This window comes from Lampetra planeri, chromosome 3, assembly GCF_965212315.1.
Source record: "Lampetra planeri chromosome 3, kcLamPlan1.2.h2, whole genome shotgun sequence".
NCBI classification, from domain to species: Eukaryota; Metazoa; Chordata; class Hyperoartia; order Petromyzontiformes; family Petromyzontidae; genus Lampetra; species Lampetra planeri.
This window is the reverse complement of record NC_136109.1, coordinates 18,777,258-18,798,767: the sequence shown is the minus strand read 5'-3', so window position 1 is coordinate 18,798,767 and position 21,510 is coordinate 18,777,258. Positions and strand designations below refer to the sequence as shown.

Sequence of the window (21,510 nt, the reverse complement as noted above, 5' to 3'; positions counted from 1 at the left end):
GTAAATGAGTTGGATATTTTGTGATTAATGTATTACTTCTGCTGCTAATATGTGAGATTGTCAAATTTTACACAAAATAAATAATTGGTTGTCGGAACAAAGTTCGTGTCAAAACATGTTTTTTTATTTTCTTTGTGTCGATATAAAAAAAATGTGGTTACAACAATTTTAGTCAAAATTTGTGTTTTTTGTAGTATGGAGAGACTGGGCCCCACCATGTCAACGTGGAATTTCCACCGCTGACTCGGGGCTGTCATTGGAGATCAGCAAGGAGCCATAGCTGATGTAAACATTACTTTAAAATACTGAAGTACCATTAATATAACTAAAAAAATTGAAGTAAAATCATTTTAAATATAATTTGATACTAACATTAGTAAATGTAGTGAAGTGACTACATTACCTAATGATGATTATACCAAGTCTACGCTAAATTTAAATAATATAACAATTATTTATTCAATTGGTTTCCAATTGTAAAAATCAACACCTTATCTGCACATTGCCCATTTAAAGTTCATAGTATTTGCCTACTTGGTGATGCTGCTGTTGCGTTGGCTGTAGTGCAAAAGCACAAATAACAACAAAACCTACTCAACACAATCGTCAATAAAGCTATGGCCTAAAAATGAAAAAAATATATAAAATAGGCGACGTTTCGGGCAATGGCCCTTTTCACAATAAAGTATATATTGCGTCATTCCTTACACTGAACCCCTTTATGACGTTATTCTGCCAAGACGCCGACGTCACAATTCGGGACCTGAATCGCACGCGCCTCTTGTCAGCCAACACGACGTCACGCCGACAGCGCCGCTAGTGTGCCTGTGACGTCATCCTACCAGTGAGGTGACGTAGCCGCAAGGCTGCCAAGTGACGTCGTTTCGGGGTATCCGCAGCAACCGCGAGGGGACGCCGAGGTGGTGACGTCATCGCGAAACTGTACAAACACGCGTGGCGCTCAGCGTCACCAGGCGAGTTTCACTCCGTCGTGATTGACGTCCTTCGTTTAACCAGGTGAGGAGCCCATTAAGATGACATCGTGATTGACGTCCTTCGTTTAACCAGGTGAGGAGCCCATTAAGATGACATCGTGATTGACGTCCTTCGTTTAACCAGGTGAGGAGCCCATTAAGATGACATCGTGATTGACGTCCTTCGTTTAACCAGGTGAGGAGACCATTAAGATGACATCGTGATTGACGTCCTTCGTTTAACCAGGTGAGGAGCCCATTGAGATGACATCGTGATTGCCGTCCTTTATTTAACCAGGTGAGGAGACCATTAAGATGACATCGTGATTGACGTCCTTCGTTTAACCAGGTGAGGAGCCCATTGAGATGACATCGTGATTGACGTCCTTTATTTAACCAGGTGAGGAGACCATTAAGATGACATCGTGATTGACGTCCTTCGTTTAACCAGGTGAGGAGCCCATTGAGATGACATCGTGATTGACGTCCTTTATTTAACCAGGTGAGGAGCCCATTAAGATGACATCGTGATTGACGTCCTTTATTCAACCAGGTGAGGAGCCCATTAAGATGACATCGTGATTGACGTCCTTTATTTAACCAGGTGAGGAGCCCATTAAGATGACATCGTGATTGACGTCCTTTATTCAACCAGGTGAGGAGCCCATTAAGATGATCTCGTGATTGGCGTCCTTTATTTAACCAGGTGAGGAGCCCATTAAGATGATCTCGTGATTGACGTCCTTTATTCAACCAGAAGGGCTCATTGAGGTTGTCTCTCATGGTTGATGTCCTTTATTTAACCATGTGTGAGAGAGAGCCCATTGAGATTGAGTGTGTCTCGTGATTGACATCCTTTATTTAACCAGGTGTGAGGAGCCCATTGAGATTGAGTGTTTTTCGTGATTGACATCCTTTATTTAACCAGGTGAGAATACATTAGAGGACAATTAACCTCTTGTAAACGACTCCCCTTATTTCACCTCTTCGTTGTGACTAACTGTATCATGTTTTTTAAACACAGTGACTGCATTACAATCACGGAAGCACTGAAGAAAGTTACTTCAAAGTTTGTTTTTTACTCGTGAACGAAGCCTCGGTGTGTAGCTCCTGGAGAAGGTGACGATGCCGGGCCTCGTTAAGAGGTGACAATTATTGATGGAGTGTTGCGTTGATTGCCCTCAGGGAACGGTGCGGAGATATTGATCGGGGATGAACGTGAATGGAGCCACGCGTCAAGGGTGACATCAAGCAAAGAGTGGACACGGTTGTGAAGAACAGCTGCTCGAGGTATCATCGTCATTGACATCAGCAGCATAATCATGAACAGCAACATCATCAGCACCCTTATCAGCAACAGAATTATCATCAACAACAGCGTCAGCGGCTTCATTGTCATCAATATCAGAAGCAACATCAGTCACAGCAGTGGCAGGATCAAAATTAGGATCAACCATATATTGTCATCAGCAGCAGCAGTATTATCATTATCAGTGTTATTACCATCATCAACAGCAGCACCAGTATGATAACCGCAATGTATCTTTATAAATATACATAATGGACATGTGTCTTTGTTTAAGGCGGTTGAGCATGCAGATGGCCATTCGCCACCACGCGTGCCGTGCTAGCTTTCGTAGGTGCTCGCAAACATCACTGGCCCCAAGTCGGTTAAGGCTATAAGAGAGATATTTATATTTGTGTCTGTGGTGCAGTGGTTCACACACTGCAGTATGAACCTGAACCCATCCTGGTCCTCCCCTAAGTCGACTCAGCTTCAAACGAGTACCGTACAATAAGTGAGGAAATCAGCAACCGAGCTTGGTTCTGGCCATACCACCCCCTCGTATATTGACTATTAAGACAGTGGGCTTGGGCAGGACATGTCCCCAGAAGGCATGATGACGGGTCGTCGGGACTAATGTGGAGTGGCAGCCAAATGAGAGCATCTCCCAGACAATCAGCTGCTGGGCAGGTGCTAGAAGGGTTGGCGGTGGCTTTCTGAGGCCTTCAAACAGCCGTGGATTGATCGTGGCTGTTGATGATGAACAACATCATTTGCCCCAATAGGTGACATGTTGATCTTTGGGTATAGTGAAACAGTGTGTATATTTGTGTGTGTGTTTTTAGGGTTAAAGTTATTCCCTTCAGCGATTATCTCAGCCACTGGTCCCAAACCGCCACCACTCAAAACCCCGGTGAGTCTTACCAGTCAGGATAGCAAGTAGGTTGTCATTGACTTACGGTATATTTATAGCTGATGTGTTTTAAAGCTGTATCCCATCAATAAAGAATTTGCCAATCATATGCAACGACTCTCCTAAAAATATTTTAAAGACTGGATGAGGCTCTCCAGAATGATATATAAAGGTAATAAGTATTTACAATTTAAGGACAAATGTGTTTTGTATAAAGTGTATAAAGTGTGACTGAATCCCAGTGGACCTCGCCTGGTTAAAGGATGGTCATCACTCAAATAATACTTCTCAATCGACCCTCATTTTCATAAAGGATGTCACTGGCATTAGGTAATTAATTTCTGTAGTTCTCTACTGGTCAATAAAGGACATCAATCGCAAGGGATAATGGTCTTGAAGAGCCTTTATAAATAAAAGGCCACATTCACAATAGATAATTAATCTCAACGGGCTCTCACCTGGTTAAAGAACGTTAGACTCAAGGGATAATAGCTCCGTAGCCTTGCACCAGTTTAAAGGACATAGTATTTAATGACAAAAATAATTAATCTGAGTAAGCTGTCACCAGTTAAAAGGACAATTATTTTAATTATTATTCGTTTTAATTCTTGTTTTTTCTGTGCGTCTTTTTTCTACCCAAACGATGATTCAGGCACCCAAGCTTCCACCTCTACCCAGGACCAGAGCCCTAGGCTGGTAGGGGTGACTAGGCAAGCCCCAAGGGTTCGGCCTACGCCACGGCCTCAGATCGAACCTGACCATGTGAACTGGGAGGCAGAAGCGGATGAACTCGTGGAATGGACTCGAGCATTGAGTCCCAGACTCCTGGAATAATTATGCTTTTTACTTCTCCCATTCAAATAATGTAGAAGGGAAATAATAAAATAATATAAATATTATTTTATTATTCCCCTTCTACGTGACTTTACCGAAAGAACCAAGAATATGAATCCCTGCAGTCATGAAAGCTTTAAATAATTATTACTTTGTCAATTTCCAACTTGCCTCCTATTGCTCTGTGTAGGTTGAGTAAATGACGAATGGCATTCTGGTATCTGACTGGACCTCCTATTGCCCATTCTTCTGTCTCTGCACCACCTACGCTTCACAACCTGCAGCCTGTCAACCTAAACAGCATGAATACAATAATCTCGAACCTAAAAACGTCTTCCATCCTCTGCCCTCGAAACGTGCTACTGCCTATCCACGCTGTCCATATTACCAGCATCATTAATGCCTCCAATACTGCTGCTCTTACTACAATCATGAATTAACCCACAATGAACCGCAACATGCCTGCGAAGTTATATCCCGTCTCAAACTTCCCATGTAAAATTCCGATAAAGGGTTATCTTTTCCCAAGTCTGCAAATTCCTGTCTCTCCATGGTTTCCATGGGCCAGTCAAATCTGGTTTCCACCAAGGTTATTCTACTGACACTTATCTCCTGTATGTCCGACATAAACATCTCTTCAGAGCATGAATCTCTTTTATCTCCATCCTTCCAGAGTGCCTCCATTACTATATAGACCAGCGGTTCCAAATCTGTGTTCCGCGGATCCCTGGTGGTCCACGAGGCTACTACAGGGGGTCCTTGGAAAATACAAATAATATAATCACATCCTCACCAAGGCAATGCACAATTTCAAATAACTACTGCAGTAGCATGTGGTGGCCTGCGAAATGTTTGGAGGTTGAAAAAGGGGTCCTCACACTTGAAAGGGTTGAGAACCGCTGATATAGACAAAATCAGTTTTGAATGTGTTGGAAAGTTAAATCAATTGTAATACGTGTTGTGAATAGACATAATGAATATAAATATCCAAGATAAGTTCGGGCACATCAACTTTTAGTTTGACAAGTCATATGCTTCAACTACAGCAAGCAGTCTATAGGCATCATCAGGATGAAAATGTTCCACCATCGCAATAGGCTTAAATAGACACAGCACCCATTGTGGGGATGGGAGAGAGGAATCAGGGCAGACAGTTATGAACAGAGAAGTCTAAATAATCATGAGCGTTATTGCGTTGAAAATAAATAAGGAGTCTGTCTCCTTCACATATCCGTCTCCAGTCTTATATATAAAAGTATTTGTTACAGAACCCATTAGCTGCAGAAGGCCGCGCGGCTGATGGGTTGTATAAAAAGTACTTTGATGTGGAGATACAGATATGTGATGGAGACATTGCTTATTTAATTAGTTGTGCACGCAGCTCGGTCTACAATCTGACCCAAGAACGTGCACATTTCAATTGCTAGCCTGCAGGTTCACACACTTTATACGGGGAAATGATGGTACTGATGCTCTGACTTGTATGGCCCAATCAAAACCTGCTGTGCTTCTTTAAGCCCATTAAAGACGATGGGGAACTGTATGCGCATCACTGCTGCGCATGCAATGATTCACTCCTCCCCAGCGATGCTCTTGTCATAATTTGCGGTCGTGATTCCATTTCATTCAAGAATAATTTGTTACCGTATGAGCACATCCATGTTTTAATTTTTTTCTGTGCCATTTGTAGAGTTTTGTGGCCCCATTAACCTAAAAGTAAAATTAACATTTACCACGTAATGTGCTTACATTTAAATAAATTATCACCCTCTCACTGGTGTACCTTGTGTGTCATAGATTTTTTTGTGACGAATCCACGCATCGTTTCATACCTAATTTCCATCCATGTTTTTATTTTTTTCTGTGCCATTTGTAGAGTTTTGTGGCCCCATTAACCTAAAAGTAAAATTAACATTTACCACGTAATGTGCTTACATTTAAATAAATTATCACCCTCTCATTCGTGTACCTTGTGTGTCATATATTTTTTTCGTGACGAATCCACGCATCGTTTCATACCTAATTTCCATCGCACCTCCTGGATTTGACATTCCTTGAAGACACCGGTGGAACCATCAAGCGCATCAGAACACTAACAGGCCGTTGTAAAAATATCCTTCATAAGTGGAAAAATAAAGACAAGCCACAGTAGTGTGGTCATGCAACCCAAACTACGGATATAAACGGCAGTTAACCACTGAAGTATGTGCTCCTTCAGAGAAGGAATATCAAAACTATGTTAACTTGTGCCTGAAGCCCTCTCGTCGTGGCTAGCAGACCTCGACATTGGAAAATTCAGCTGCTGATCACATTGCTGTCATATGTAATAATAGAATAGTGAAACATATATTGTCAATTTTCAAGTCTTTCAAAATAAGGGCGTTGCTGCCATAATTGCCTATTTTGCACAAGAAACTGCAGTTAGTTTAACACGTAGGCTTTCGCGACCAATATCCATAAAACAAATTTTGGTTAGATCGCCTAAATATAAACGTGTCTTTAACCCCGCCACCATCGACACAGTCAATCGGTAAGGTTTGTCGCGTGAACAGAACATGCCAATTTATCACTAGTACAGCACACCGGTGTGTTGGAGAGCCAAGCCACAACGGCTAGTTGTAATTACAGGTGAAACATCATACTCAGATTATAAATATTGTGGCTTGCTTGGCTCTCCAACACACCGGTGTGCTGTACTAGTGATGAGTTGGCATGTTCTGTTTACGCGACAACCCTCACTAATTGGCTGTGTCGGGTCGTGGCGGGTTTAACCACATTGATATATTTACACGATCTAACCCAAAAACACCTGTATTATGAAAGGCGGTGGTGATGGCTAATATATTCTAGATTTGAAGCTTTCGTGACTGCAATGATTCATATTCTTAGGTATTTTCGGTAAAGTCACGTAGGTAAAACATTAAAATTAATAAAAGTAAAATAAAATAAAAATCACGACGTTTCGGTGGCAACACACAGACGGACGCTTGTGTTGCCTCCGAAACGTGATTTTTATTTTATTTTTATTAATTTTAATGTTTTACCTACGTGACTTTACCAAAAAAACCTAAGAATATGGCTAATATAATTAACACAAACGGTGGATTGGAGAGTTAACCCCACCCACATTTACAATTCGAGTACGACGTTTCGCGTGCGATCGCAAACCAGCTTCGTCAGGCGATATTCAATCGGAGTTCAGCTGCACCGCGCTGCTGCTGCCGCTGGGGGCGCCCCTCGAGAGGAGCTCCCCACCCCCCGTCCACCTCAGAGCGGCCCGCCTGTGATGCCGAGTAACAACATCGATCAAGGTGAGGGCGGGGATATTGTACATTGGCGATTACACATTTTTTTTGCATAGCCACCTCTTAAGTTCTGATAACGATGGGAAAGTATTGAAAAAAAACTTTAATTGCACTGCAAGTGAAGTTACTTACAAACAGCGATTATTTTACAGCGAGTCGGGCATTGAGTAGGCCTTGACGAAGCCTCCACGCTTGCATTAATCTCCCTGCGGGAAAAATGGTGACAGGTTCCCCTCATTCCACAACCGCCGCTTGGGGCCGAGCCGGCGTATGACGTTGCCATTGCTTTCAACGTAACAACAAACAAAACCCCCACACTTTATTGCGGTGCTTGTTACACGGCGGTCAACTACTTCCAGCCTGGCTGTTTAATCCTGCGGACGGGGCGGCGACCGCTGGCGAGGTCCGGGTTGGGTCCCCAGCGCGGGCCCGTGCACTCCCTCCACTCCCTCGGCCTGCTTGTTGGTTGTCTCTGCAACACTCTGTCACGGCAACTTCTCAACGCGCTGAGCTCAGTGTGTTCGGATGGGTGGGTGGGGGATCGTCTCCGTGTACATGAAGGGACGTGCTGGTTAACTGCGCTGTGACGGTCTTGACGGCGTTAAGACAAAGATCTCCCCCCCCCCCCACGGGCCCCCCACCCCCCCCCACGGGGCCCCCACCAGCCCCTCACCGGCTCCCCACCGACCCCCCCCCCCCACCGGCTCCCCACCGGCTCCCCACCAGCCCCCACCAGCCCCCACCACCCCCCACCACCCCCCACCACCCCCACCAGCCCCCCACCCCCCCCCCCCACCAGCCCCCCACCCCCCCCCCACCAGCCCCCCACCCCCCCCCACCAGCCCCCCACCACCCCCACCAGCCCCCCACCACCCCAAATCCCCACCGCCCACCCCCAGAGGTTGCTGGCTCATTGTGATTGTAATGCTTACATGGCCATTCTCAACGCATTGAGAAATACACCTAGTTCCAGGGCTTAAACCCAGGACATCAGTGATTGCTGGCGCAAGGCCATCCAACCATCGTGAGACAGAGACACAAACCCCGGTGGCTTTAATCCACAACCTTCTGCGACTGTTGGCTTGTACTGCACCTCTTTTTCCCACTGCACAATCGAGCCGCGCTGGGGCCACGCCGAGCCAGCCCGGGGCGGCGCCGCCAGGTTGTTTTCCATTGCAGAAGCTGAGCCCTGCTGGTGGCGCCATCACATGCAACGAAGGAGTCGAAGGGGCGCGTGTTGATGGCTACATTATACACAATGCATTGGCTCCACCCGCTCTGTTGCCCTGGGCCAGGTTCAGATGCCTCGTGAGGCCATTGTATCACGTTTTGGTTCCAGCTCGGCACACCAAATAGCCAGTGGAAACCCACCCATACTGTGAGGGTTTTGTGCTGATTTGGCCCGAATGTGCCATTCGACAAGGGGTAATTGTGTCCCCAAATTGGCCATTATAAATCTTTGAGACACCCAGACCCATGGATTTTACGCAGGCTCTCAGATGTTTGCTGATAGTGTACCATTCTTAAACCTGACATGGCCATTATGGACCTAACGGCCATTGTAATACATTGAGACAGACACCCAACTCCAGAACCTAAACTTAGGGTCTAAGAGATTGCAGGGTCAATGTTTGACATAACTTATCTATTCCTCGAGAGAAACAAATTCATATTCTTGGGTCTTTCGGTAAAGTCACGTCTTTGAACCTATCTACGTGACTTTACCGAAAGAGCCAAGAATATACATTCCTGCAGTCGCGAAAGCTTTAAGTCAAGAAACAAATTCATGAAGTATAAACTGTTAAACAAGTGTTTTTGTGTTTGTATTTCAGGTTTCTCGGAAGTAATAACATCATATTTTAATATGATCAAAGTACTGAAGAGCATTTTATGAAAAAAGTCAAGTTGAAAAACCTGATTAAATTAATTTTATTGTATTAAAAATGCTATTATGAGAATACATGCAACAAATTTACTTCAAAACTAAAATTAAATCGACAAAAAACCCAACAAAACCGCCACCCAAAAAATGGCCACTCCCAACTATTCGCGCTCGACCTTCGACCCGGACGTCGTCCCTGGTTCCACGCCGGATTCTACTCCCGACTCGGAAGCGACTCCTTCCTCAACCCTTCACCCAGGAGGGGCCACCACCGATCAGCGCTGCTATCAGGACGAGACGCACGCGGTGCGCCTGCTGCGGTCACTCAACGCCCTCCGCAAGGACGCCACGCTGTGCGACGCCCGCCTTTCTGTGGGCGGAGCGCAGTTTTGCGCCCATTCGGCTGTTTTGGCGGCGGCGAGCCCCTACTTTCAAGCTATGTTCGCCGGACCGTTGTCCGTTGCCACAGCAACTACTGGTGGGGTCCCCGCCGATGGCGCTGTCGACGGCGGTTGTGACGACGGTGGTGGTGACGACGGTGGTGGTGACGACGGTGGTGGTGACGACGGTGGTGGTGACGACGGTGGTGGTGTTGACAGTGGGAGTCACACGAAAGTAGATGGTGACTCCGACAAGGCAAGCAAGGTGGTCGAGTCTGAGCCTTTGGTTCAAATAGGAGGCATTGATGCGGAGACCTTTGAGATTTTGCTGAACTACGTGTACACAGGTGAGTGGGTGATGATCACTAACAAGGGTGAAGCTTGAAATAACGTTATTGCCTTGTAAACTAAACAAATTATTTGATGATACAGTGTTTGCAGTGGTGCATAAGCACAATTTACAAAAACAATGAACACATTCGTTCATAAGAGTGTGACCTTGAAATAAAAAAAATATCTATACTGGGAGACATTTTGGGAAATGACCCTTTTTCATAGTCTTGTAACACTATCTTGTAACACCATCATCGTTCATGATCATCATCAAGGTGCCTTGAGATATTAGTGGAAGGCGCCTTACAAATACATGTAAATTTGTATTTTCCTTATCACCATTAGCTTCGTCATTAGTAGCAGCATCATCACGAGCACCATTATCATCCCTTCAAGGTTGATAAAATGAGTGGCAACAATTTGTGGGAAGTCATCTGTGGTTTTTCCATGGAAAAATTGTTCGCCGCCATGGGAGTATGCAATTTATATTGCCGATATGAGGCTGTCGATTGAGATGAGTGCGACCCCAGGGAGAGATGATTTGAATTCAAGCCTCGAGCTAGAGTTGGAATCCACATTACCGCAATGGAGGCAAATTTCGATGGAACAACCCCTATTGACTTCCCACATGTTTAGTGCTACTCATTTAGTCGGAGAGATGATAATCCTGATAGTGATGGGGTGAGTCATCTCGTGATTGTGATTTTAACTGGCAGCCGATCAGCCGTAGGCTAAATTATAATGGAAATGACAGCAGCTTTGCTGAAATTACAATTATACTGTGATTGCAATTCACGACGAATTCGTTATGAGTCATAGCAACACATACCCATGGATGTTTCCTTGTGTTTGGTTGTGTCTGTATACTTTTGTCTATTGTTTATATCTGTCTCGTTTTGTATATCAATGAATGTGTCTGTATTTCGTTCTGTCTCTCCATCTTTTTGAAACAACCTGTCTCTGTCCCTATCCATCCCCCAGGCTCTCTCAAGTTGTCCGAATCAAACGTCCAGGACGTCGCCATTGCTGCCGACATGCTTAGCTTGGCCGGCGTCGTTAGGATCTGCAGTGACTTCCTGCGGGAGCACATATCGGCTGAGAACTGCCTGGGGGTGATGATGTTCGCCACCGCCATCTCCTGTCCCGACCTGGAGGCCCATGCCTGCCAGTTCTTCTATGACAACTTCGTTCCCGTGTCTGAGGTCAGGTTCCTGGGCCTGCTGTCCGGTTTCTCACAAGGTTCATAATGGCCATGTAGCAATGAGTTGTTGTCGCCACTCAATCAGTCATTGTCACACCTCCAATTAGCACGGTTGGCTACGTATGGTGCGAAAAGAGTTCATACATACGTCAGGAGTAATGAGTGTCTCTGCTGCTGCCAGCAGGAGGTGGAGTTCTTGTCGCTCCCCCCAGCCCTGGTGCTGAATGCCCTGGGCAGCGAGGAGCTGCGCGTGGAGCGTGAGGAGCAGGTGCTGACAGCGGCGATGCGCTGGTTGCTGCACGCTCCGGCCTCGCGCCGCCTCCACCTCCTCCACATCATCAAAGCCGTGCGGCTCCCACTGATCCCGCCCACCACCGTCACCTCCACCATCGACGGTGAGGGGGTGGTGGTGGCAGCGATGGTGTTGGGAGGTGGACGTTAGTTGCGGCTGTGGTGTCATTAGACTTGCAATGCTTATTTTCTGACGAGCAGAAATTGAAAACGGCACGTAGCCTAGATACTCGATATGCAAGGATTAATCCACCCCATGGTAATTTCATGAACCCCCTTCCCCCAGCCATTGGTGCTGACAACCTCCTGTTCAAGTTCAAGCTCAAGACATTCCTGTTTTTCTTTGCCGATGACTGTTTCTCTTTATATGTAATACATATGGCCACTACTTCTTGGTTCTTTCGGTAAAGTCACGTAGAAGGGAAATAATAAAAATGTAACATATTTTATTATTTCCCTTCTACGTGACTTTACCGAAAGAACCAAGAAGATGAATCCCTGCAGTCACGAAAGCTTTCAATCCATATGGCCACTGTTTATGTGTGGCGAAATGAGATGTCACATTTATATTGTTTATAAAGAAAAATTGTATTCTCGAGTGTAACTGTTACAATTCTGGTCGTAGTTCGATTCAATATCTTATTGTATTTTTCTCATTCTGACCATCCCATTTCTATCATTCCTTAAAATAATGTTTTTGTACAGTTCTATTAGCTTAAATGTAAGTGTATAATTGGCATAAATGATAAATGTTATTTTCTCATGCCCATGATTAATTCATGTCTCATGAGTGAAATAATACGTGCATCCTACTAGGTACACATATACAAAATAAGATTTTAAAGTATGGACAAGGCTGATAATTGTTTTTTTACCCTTCTATCTGGCAACAAAACTGACACCTTTTTTTACAAGGAGTCATGTTTGCATAGACCACAATACCTGCAGCCATAATACAAACAAAAAACATAACTCTGATAATATATGCACTGTCCTTGAAGTTGATTGGTCCACACCCGAGACAGCTTTCCTTAGAGCCTAGTCTCATATGGGTTGGACCAGATGACGCCAAAAGGCGTCAGTTTTGTTGCCAGATAGAAGGGTAAAAAAACAATTATCATATTTTTTTTACTGGCAAATGAGGTTCCAATGGTATGGACAAGGCTGTATTTCACAATGTTAAAATATAATTATATTCAGGTCTATTAGCCTATGAGCTTGTGAAGCATGGTTCTCTAGCAGTATTAATTTAGCCAAGATTTCTGCACAAAATAATCATGGGTCCCATGCAGCCCAATTCAGAAAAACAAAACAACGCAAGATGAGAGCTGTGTTCCGTCGTCCCGCAAACAATCGGCACTTTCTCATGTGCTTGTGTCTCAGCCATTGAAGATCTCAGCGTTCGAGTGGCCCTGCAGGTTTTGCTGGATGAGTACCAGGTCCCTCGACTGAGCAAGTCCTCCCGACCAACCGCCGTCTCCACCTCTGACTTTTCTCGTCGAGCCAAGCCGCGGAGAAAAGCTCGCAAATACCTCTACGTCATCGGTGAGACTCGGGATTCGGGAGACCAGGATTCACGACTCGAGCTTTGATTGACATTGGGTTTCAGGATCAGAGTCTGTTGATTGAGACCCGGTTCCAGGAACCTGAGTTTCAGCATCAGAGTCTGAGACTCAGAGAGACTGGGTATGAGGATCAAAATCATTGATTTGACACCCAACTGGTTTCAGGTACAGAGTTTTTTTTTACATTGACCAGGTTTTATATTGAAACCTGGAAGCCACATTTGTAAGTCCTGTCTGGTTAACCTATGTCTATAATAATATATGAAATAAAAAGCATTAATGGGTACTGTACAACGGAGCTCATGGGGCATGGTCATAGCTCCTTATCCCCCTCTGTTCCCCACCTCCCCCTGCCGCCCCTAGGAGGATACACAAGGCAGCAGGGGGGTCGATGGGGAGACAGCCGCGCTCTGAGCTGTGTGGAGCGTATGGACACCATCTCACTCTACTGGACATTGGAACCATCTCTCCACCAGGCCCGGAGTGGTCACTGTGTGGTCACGCTCGATGGATTCATTTACGCGATTGGAGGTTAGTTTACAAAATCGGCTCCAGGGGACTGGGATTTAGGATCAGAATCTTGATTGAGATTCGATGCCATGATAAGAGTGTTGATTGAGACTGGGTTTCAGGATCAAAGTATTGATTGAGGATGGGTTTTAAGATTAGAGTCTTAATTGAGACTTTTTTTTGCATCAGAGTCTCTATGGGGACTGCATTCAAGATTCAGAGTCTTTATTAAATCTGGGTTTTAGGATCAGTGTATTTGACACCTGTTCTCAAAATCAGTGTCTTGGTTATTTGGGGATCGCATCAGTTTAGTCTTGTAATCTGATCCATGAGCCTGAATTTTGGGACTGGCAAGGGCACCTGAATTGTCTTGTGTGATGATCTTGTTTCAGGAGAGAGCGAATCAATGATCTTCGCATTTGTGGAGAGGTTCGACCCGGTGTGTCGGCAGTGGGCTCCCGTAGCATCCATGCTCTCCCCTCGATGCAGCTTTGGAGCCTGTGTCTGCAATGGAGCCATTTACGTCATGGGTAAGCACTTACTGTAGAGTTGCAACACTCTGGGTTTTGGCGGAACAGTTTTGATTGACACTGAGCTTCAGGATCAGAATCTTGATTGAGTGTTGTTGGCTCCAGGAAACATGGTATGCGGTTTTTGTCTTCATGGAGAGCCATCGAGAATGGGTTTCAGGATTTGAGTATTGATTGAGATTGGGATTCTGGGTCGGAGTCTTTGTAAGAGTCGCCACTTAACCCTTGCAACTTGCAGACGTCCCATTCCGAGACGACAGCAAGTTGCAGGGTGGGTTCTGGGTCCGCAAGCGGTTAGCATAAATTGTATTTAGAGGCATGACGCCGCTGTTTTTATAGACATTGTACTCGCCACAGAGAACTGTAGCGACACGACCCGCACCCTGTGATAGCTTGTGCCAATCTGTGCCACACGTTCTCCCGATATGGCCTTTTCTGTATGTGTACGTCATCGGAACTGATGATGTACATGTAATATCCGTGGATTTTTCGGTAAAGTCACGTAGAAGGGAAATATTAAAATAAATAAAACACTATTATTTCCCTTCTACGTGACTTTACCGAAAGAAACAAGAATATGAGTCCCTGCAGTCACGAAAGCTTTAAATCGAAAGATGTATGTGTAAGTTACCGGAATAGGAAAGGATGAATTTAGATCATGTTTGGAATAAAAGTCTCGATTGAGACTGGGTTTTATGATCGCAGTCTCTCTTAAGACAATCTATGGATCCGAGTCTTGATTGAGTCTCATTTTCTAGGAGGCTGGGTTCCCCAGTGGGTTTGACTGCCTGGCCTGTGCTGCTGCTGTAGGAGGCTGGGTGGGTGCCGACATAGGCTCATCGGTGGAGCGTTATGATGCGGCCGAGAATCGCTGGGTGGCTCTGGACAGCATGGAACCTCCTCGTCACAGCTTTGGCTGCTGCCACATGGACGGTTCGTTCCATTTTCTCTGCAGGCAGCACCACTGCCCCCCACCCCCCAGTCAATGCCTCTGTGTCCTGTATCTAATGCGCCTGTTACCCCAATACAATTTATTCTTTACGTTTTTCTGCTTAGCGGAGGAATACAATTTGCATTTGCTCATAAAATATACAACCAAGTCACTGTGTCTCCATGTCTCTGAATGTGTCGGTGTATCTGTATGCCTCCCAACTCCCTGTTTCTCATATCGCTTCAACATATGCTTCCCTTCCCTGTCTCCCTTCTCCCGATGTCTCCCTCCTGCCGATGTCTCCCTCGTCCCCATAACTCCTTTATCCTCTGTGTCTCCATCGTTTTCCCTGTGTCACCTTTAAAATATCTCCTTTTTTCTCCAATGTCTCCCTTCTTGTCTGGTTTCACATTGCGTCTCCCTTTTCACTGTTTCTCTTCTCCGCATGTATCCCTCCTTAATCCCCATATCTCCCTGCTTCCTATATCTCCCTTATCTCCTTGCCTCTCTTTATTCAACCCCATATCTCCCTTCTCTGCATGTCTGCCTTCTCCCTTTAACGTCTCCTTCTCTCCTCGTTGTATCCGCTTTCTTCTGCTTCTCTCTCCACTTCCGCTGCCGGCGCGCTTGCCAGGCCTGATCTACGTGGCGGGTGGGCTGGGCGTGGGCAGCTCGGAGCTCTCGTCAACGGCGTCGTTCGATCCGCGGAGGCAGCGCTGGACGTGGCTGCCTGCGCTGCAGCGCGCGCGCTCCCACGTGGCGCTGTGCGCACTGGGCGGTCGCATCTACGCGCTCGGAGGCTGGGACGACGCGCTGGGCGCCCTCGACTCCGTGGAGGTGTACTCGCCCGATGAGGCAAGTCTCCCCGTGGTCGCATGGATATTTCCCCGGGTCCTCCGGTTTTTCCCCTCCACATTTAGAAACATGCGTTTAGAGTATTTGACTGGTATACATTTTCACATGATAAGCCACTTCGTTGAGCTATCATCTGTGGCCGGTTTGCTTCTGAAAAGAGCGATATAACTCAGTGGGCCTTACGTGGTGAAATAATAAAATGTTTATAGTTTTCATAGTTGTAATGGCTGGCTCCATGGCTTAGTGTGAAAAACGATGAAGAGGTTCCTGAGTGACTGATAATTTGAATATTTGGTTCACAATTTTTTGTTGGTATATATATAAAAGAGAAGACAAACCAAGAGACACAGTGGCTCTTCTCTAGTAACTGCACACCTAGGCTGTGTGTCATGGGAATTCCCCTATAAGTTTAAAACCTTTCCCAAGAGAAACAATACTTCAATCTCAGTCTCAATCACAGCATTATAACAACTATTTATTGATGTCACTGCGATGTCTGTCCCATACAATGTCAATGCAGCAACGTCACTGAGGTGCAATAGAAAGTCGCAGAACATGACCCATTGGTAGCGGGATCTCCGCTTGTTGCAGAGGTTTATGGTTGGAATCTGGCAGGCCACCCTGGTTATTACTTTGGGCACTCTGGTTATTACTGTGGGTGTACTAACCATGAGATCCCCTGACGTAATTTGCAAGAGCAGTCCATTGTGTGTCAGCATAATAGTCAAAATTTGCCCACAAATTACTCTAAATAGATTACCCATAGCAGTCATCTCCCCCTACTTGCAGACTAATGCCCGCTCACAGGCTAGGCACTGAGTCACCTAGTGCTGCACAGGGGCAGCTGCCACTGGGGGTGCCCTTTCAAGTGTTTGAGATGAGAGGTTTTGTAAGTCGCTTTGGCGTGTAAAGCTTTCTGAGATGCCTCCGGCGCAAAGGTCGCTCTATCAAGAGTTCTTTATTATTAAGAGAAATCCTTGAAGGATGTGTTGACTGTAACAATGGAGAAAACCAGATGGTGATGAGATGAAAAGCAGAGCCCATGAACAATGAGCTGAATGCATTACAACAAGAGCTATAAGCCAGACCGTGATGAGTTCATTTCAGCAGTTAGCCTTGTTGGATCAACCAATAATCCGATTCCTCCTCTGCCTTCCCCTCTCTTCCCCTTCCTTGTTGCTGCCTCTCCCTCCTCCATGTGGCCACCAGGAATGTTGGCAGGAAGCCCCGCCCATGCCCTGCGCCCGTGCCGGTTGCGCCGCGGTGGCCGTCGGGGGCCGCCTGTACGTGACGGGGGGCCGCATAGCCCCCCCGGGGGGTGGGCTCTTCTCCTCCATGGCGTTGCCAGGCGCAGAGGGCTCCTTGTGGGGGACGGCGCCCCCCGTGACGCTCGACAGCACGGAGATGTTCGACCCGACCAGCGGCACGTGGCAGACGCTCGGAAGGCTCGTGACGAGCCGCACGGAGGCCGGCCTTGCCGCGATCTAAACTCGCGCAGGGGCCGAGCAGGCTTGAGGCAGACCTTAGCGGACCCAACTGGACCCTGACTGAGCCATATTAGACCTGGAGAGGCATCACCAGGAATTGCCTGGCATGATTAGGCCTGAACTGGTCCCACGATATCATGACCAAATACGGGCTAGATCTGAACTGGTTTGGCCAGATATTATTAGGCCTCTTTGGGAACAAGAAGTGCCTAACGAAACCCCTATCAGATCCGTTTAGGTCGAGGATCATGCAGGAAGGTGCCAGGCTTTATAAGGCCGAACTGGAGTTTAACGGGTCCAGCAAAATCCTGATCGGGCCCAGTTAGCAGAGGTGTGGACTCGAGTCATGTGACTTGGACTCGAGTCAGACTCGAGTCATGAATTTGATGACTTGCGACTCGACTTGGACTTGCATAACAATGACTTTGTCCCACCTCTGAGATGTGGACTCGAGTCATGTGACTTGGACTCGAGTCAGACTCGAGTCATGAATTTGATGACTTGCGACTCGACTTGGACTTGCATAACAATGACTTTGTCCCACCTCTGCCAGTTAGGCCTTAACAGGCAAGACCAGGTCTAAGTGGGCCTGAGAAAGATTCCTAATGAGACTGGAGGTTAAGATTGAGTGTTAGCGGAGGTCAGTGTGTTTGCTTACTCAATTGAACATGGAGTTGCACTCATCTCGGTTGACAATCACAAGCCGCCTGGGTTAGAAATGATATATTTCCATGACAGAGACAAGTATCACTGTAGGACAACCACGCTTGACTTCAAGGTAGGACCTGTTTAGTCCCAATTAGGCCTTGTAAGGCATGGCTCTGCACAGCCAGGCCAGTATTCATGTTATTTACCCGAGAGGGATGATCATGAGCCTCGTCAAACCCAGGCGAGACTTTGAATTTAAGACCTTTTGACCAGGCATCACACGCTGTGACCATTGAGTCACGCAGGCTGATAGGGTTAGAGTTGGATTGAAGGTCGTAGCTCTGCTATAGTGTTACCCATTTGGGTATATGGGAATGTGTGGATTTAGGCAGTTCTATGTCATTAGTTATGTAATATAAAGTATGTACATTTTGACTTAAAGCTTTCGTGACTGCAGGAATTCATATTCTTTGGGTATTTCGGTAAAGCCACGTAGATAGAAAAATTATAAATACAAAATCACGACGTTTCGATCGCAACACAAGTATTCTCTCAATTTCAATTTAAAGGGTTTTATTAATTTCTCAGCGCATACAAAGAGAACCCAAGAAAACACAAGAAACAGCACTCCATCCTGGGCACCACGACGGGCCCATTCCGATCTCTGTCACATCCGCGGGCACCCCCCCCCCCCCATATACAATGCAAAAACCCTGCCACCGCAACGCCCACCGCCCCGCACCCCCACAACCACCGTCCCCATCACCATTTCACCACATCGCCTTCCCTCGACCGAACACGGACATCCCTCGCCCGCACCACTCAGCAGGCCGGCAAGATCGCGCATGTCCCCCCCCCCCCGTCCCTTCCCCATACCCCCGACCCCTCCCTACCCCACCCCGGGTAGGGGCCACTTCCACTTCATACCCGCAGCCTTGTATCCCAGCGCAACCCGGTCCACTCCCATCACCCTGTCCAGCAGCCTCCTCGGCCAGTAACACCCCCCCAAAGGCGTCACAGGAGACCCATTCAGCTCCTTTCTTCGCGCCCCCCACAAGGCCGCCTTCGTCGCACCTATTATGGCCCACGCCCGATCTCTGTCGTCCCCCCCCCCATGCCCCTTAAGACCCTCCACATAATGTCCCGCATTGACACCTGCGCCGGGTAAAACCGGGACAACAGCGGACCGCTCCGTCTCCACACCTCCTGTGCGAAGGGCCACTTCACCATGACGTGCACCGCGACCTCATCTGTGCCGCAGCCCCTCGGGCATTTGGGGGAGCGTGCCAATTGGCGGGAAAACATGAAGCTCCTCGTCCCCAATCTATCCCGCACCGCCAACCAGGACAGGTCCCTCTGCTCCTTTGTGAGCCCAGTTGATGAAGTGTTCCTGCACACTTGTCGGTGCACAGCCCTCTTCGCTCCCACCACCCCCTTGCAGGCCTCCCCTTCGTCCATTTCGGCCGTCACCTTCATGGGGTTCCACGGTCCCCCTCTCTGGCTCAACCCATACTAGATTTGAAGCTTTCGTGACTGCAAGGATTCATATTCTTAGGTTTTTTCGGTAAAGTCACGTAGGTAAAAAATGATTAAAATTAATAAATATAAAATAAAAATCACTGATTTTTATTTTATTTTTATTTCACTGATTTTTATTTTTATTTTACTTTTAATTTTAATAATTTGTTACCTACGTGACTTTACCGAAAAAAACCTAAGAATATCAAACCATACTCATTTATGTCGTCCCCCACCACCGTGTTGAGTCAGCCCTGTGGCCAGGCCGAGGGTGTACCCCTCGGCAATTGGGTCATCCCAAGCCTCCTCGGGAGCCACTTCAGGCCATACCTCAAATAACAGGCGGCCTTCCCCCGGGGCCTTTCGGAACAAGTATTCTCTCACAATGCAATGGCCACCTCCACAGCTTCGTCGTCGTGGAGGTAGCCCAGCCAGAGGTCGCAAACGGGTTTTGATTCCTTACCCGTACCCGTACCCGGCCGCACCAGGGTCGCAAATGGCCGGGTACGGGTAGCCGGGTATGGGTAGGGTACGGGTATCGGGTACACGGTTGCGACCTCTGAGCCCAGCTCACCCATCTTACATTGACATGCAAATTTCATCTCAAGCCCCTCCCACTTCGCTTATGACCCTTGGGCTACACCCATCTCAAACCTTTATAACATCCTGCCTCAGCAGCTCTCCCGCTATATTTTTTCAGCTGATGACGATTGCTTGTGTTGCGATCGAAACGTCGTGATATTTTTATTTGTTATTATTCATTTTCTATCTAAGTGGCTTTACCGAAAGACCCAAAGAATATGTACATTTTGTACATTTCCAAAATATGATTTATTTATCACCTTTATTTAATCAGGTGATAACCCATTTATCATCATCTATTGTCATCTTTTTTTTATAAGTGTCGGGTCAGTTTTGTTTCACAAATACAAAGGAGGCCTCATCACAGCTAAACACTCCACTATTCCTGATGCAATTATCTGGCTCCACCACCTCAATGTAAAATTGTACTTGTGGCTCTACATGAACTTCAGCCATACGAGGAAGTATTTATTTTCACATTTTTATGATTTTTTTTACTAAAATGACACATTAAAGTGTCTCCTTACTGAAACAAGGATGGTGCTCATATCTGCTGATGACTCATAGCCAGCAGTGGAAACTCCACAACCATGAATGGGCCAATCTTTACAGGGAACTACCACAAGGTGTGTAATTGTCTTTTACACTCGCGATACATGCGTCGAATTGTGCGTACGAGAGAATATATTTACAATTTATGCAAATAATATGCAAGTGATGTGCTGTTACATTTAGGCTGAACACGAAATACGAAGCTGAAAAAATGAGAACACAAACGTGATTGAAAAATCGAGACAAAGTATTCCCGATTAATACGCCGTGGAGGGATGGGCTGAGCCTGTCCCCAAATGAGATATTAATTTATTTGCAAGATTCCAGTTGAAAGTCCTTACATTTACATTTTAATTTTTGATTTAAAGTCGCCTGGTTAAATAACCGATGTGGGTTGTTTTTTTGTGCATTAAAGTGGTGTGGCTTTTGTAAATACTGTTTTTCCATAAAAGTCCTTTAAATTGTGTTTAATCTTTCCTGCTCTAATTATGCTCTGCTTGTGCTGCTGCTTGTATTGTGTTGCCATAAGATGAAGCACTTGGCATTGGGAAACTCCCATGGTCAGCTCCGCAATGGCCACTGTCGGTCAATGCCCTCAAGTTAATGTCACAGAACTACTGCTGAAAGCGCTTTTTGTTTCATCTTGTCTACACGCGGGGCACGCAGGCTACCGAGGTAGTTGCTGTATGGCAATAAAGCCTCAAAATGTTTTGCTTAGTCTGCAGAGTGGGAAATATATTAAATTAAGTGACAAACCAAAAACATGTTTTTTATGAAGTAATTCATAACTGGACTGAGTTTGACCAACTTGCCACACTTGAGAACACGGTTGGCTAAAACATGAATCAATATCAGGATCTCAGCAATTGAAAGCTCATTGTTGCCACCACAAGCACTGCAAAGGACAGTGGTAACATCTGCAAATCTCTTCTGC

General features: G+C 46.3%; 1 protein-coding gene and 1 long non-coding RNA gene across 3 annotated transcripts; both read left to right on the top strand.

The window, feature by feature from the left end:
* Nucleotides 1-910: 910 nt before the first annotated feature.
* LOC144739736 (uncharacterized) lies at nucleotides 911-5,966 on the top strand. Of its 2 annotated transcripts, none has more exons than XR_013589502.1 (4): nucleotides 911-1,017; nucleotides 2,160-2,264; nucleotides 3,105-3,172; nucleotides 3,825-5,966. It is a non-coding gene; the product is annotated as an uncharacterized LOC144739736 (long non-coding RNA). The 2 variants fall into 2 exon arrangements; XR_013589506.1 differs by lacking the exon at nucleotides 911-1,017 and adding an exon at nucleotides 1,328-1,425.
* Nucleotides 5,967-7,222: 1,256 nt separating this feature from the next.
* Nucleotides 7,223-21,009, top strand: IPP (intracisternal A particle-promoted polypeptide). The gene is made up of 10 exons (XM_078622628.1): nucleotides 7,223-7,317; nucleotides 9,144-9,920; nucleotides 10,888-11,108; nucleotides 11,292-11,502; nucleotides 12,782-12,943; nucleotides 13,327-13,494; nucleotides 13,866-14,003; nucleotides 14,814-14,936; nucleotides 15,569-15,789; nucleotides 16,999-21,009. Exons 2-10 carry the CDS (start codon nucleotides 9,341-9,343, stop codon nucleotides 17,275-17,277), a joined length of 2,103 nt encoding a protein of 700 aa, XP_078478754.1. The 5' UTR covers nucleotides 7,223-7,317; nucleotides 9,144-9,340; the 3' UTR covers nucleotides 17,278-21,009.
* The last annotated feature ends 501 nt before the right edge of the window (nucleotides 21,010-21,510 follow it).

Excerpts from the sequence above, each read along its gene's own strand:
- IPP (XM_078622628.1), top strand. The coding sequence starts at position 9,341 with ATGGCCACTCCCAACTATTCGCGCTCGACCTTCGACCCGGACGTCGTC. Across the intron at positions 12,944-13,326 it reads CAAATACCTCTACGTCATCG|GAGGATACACAAGGCAGCAG; the intron begins GTGAGACTCGGG and ends TGCCGCCCCTAG. Across the intron at positions 14,004-14,813 it reads TGGAGCCATTTACGTCATGG|GAGGCTGGGTGGGTGCCGAC; the intron begins GTAAGCACTTAC and ends CTGCTGCTGTAG.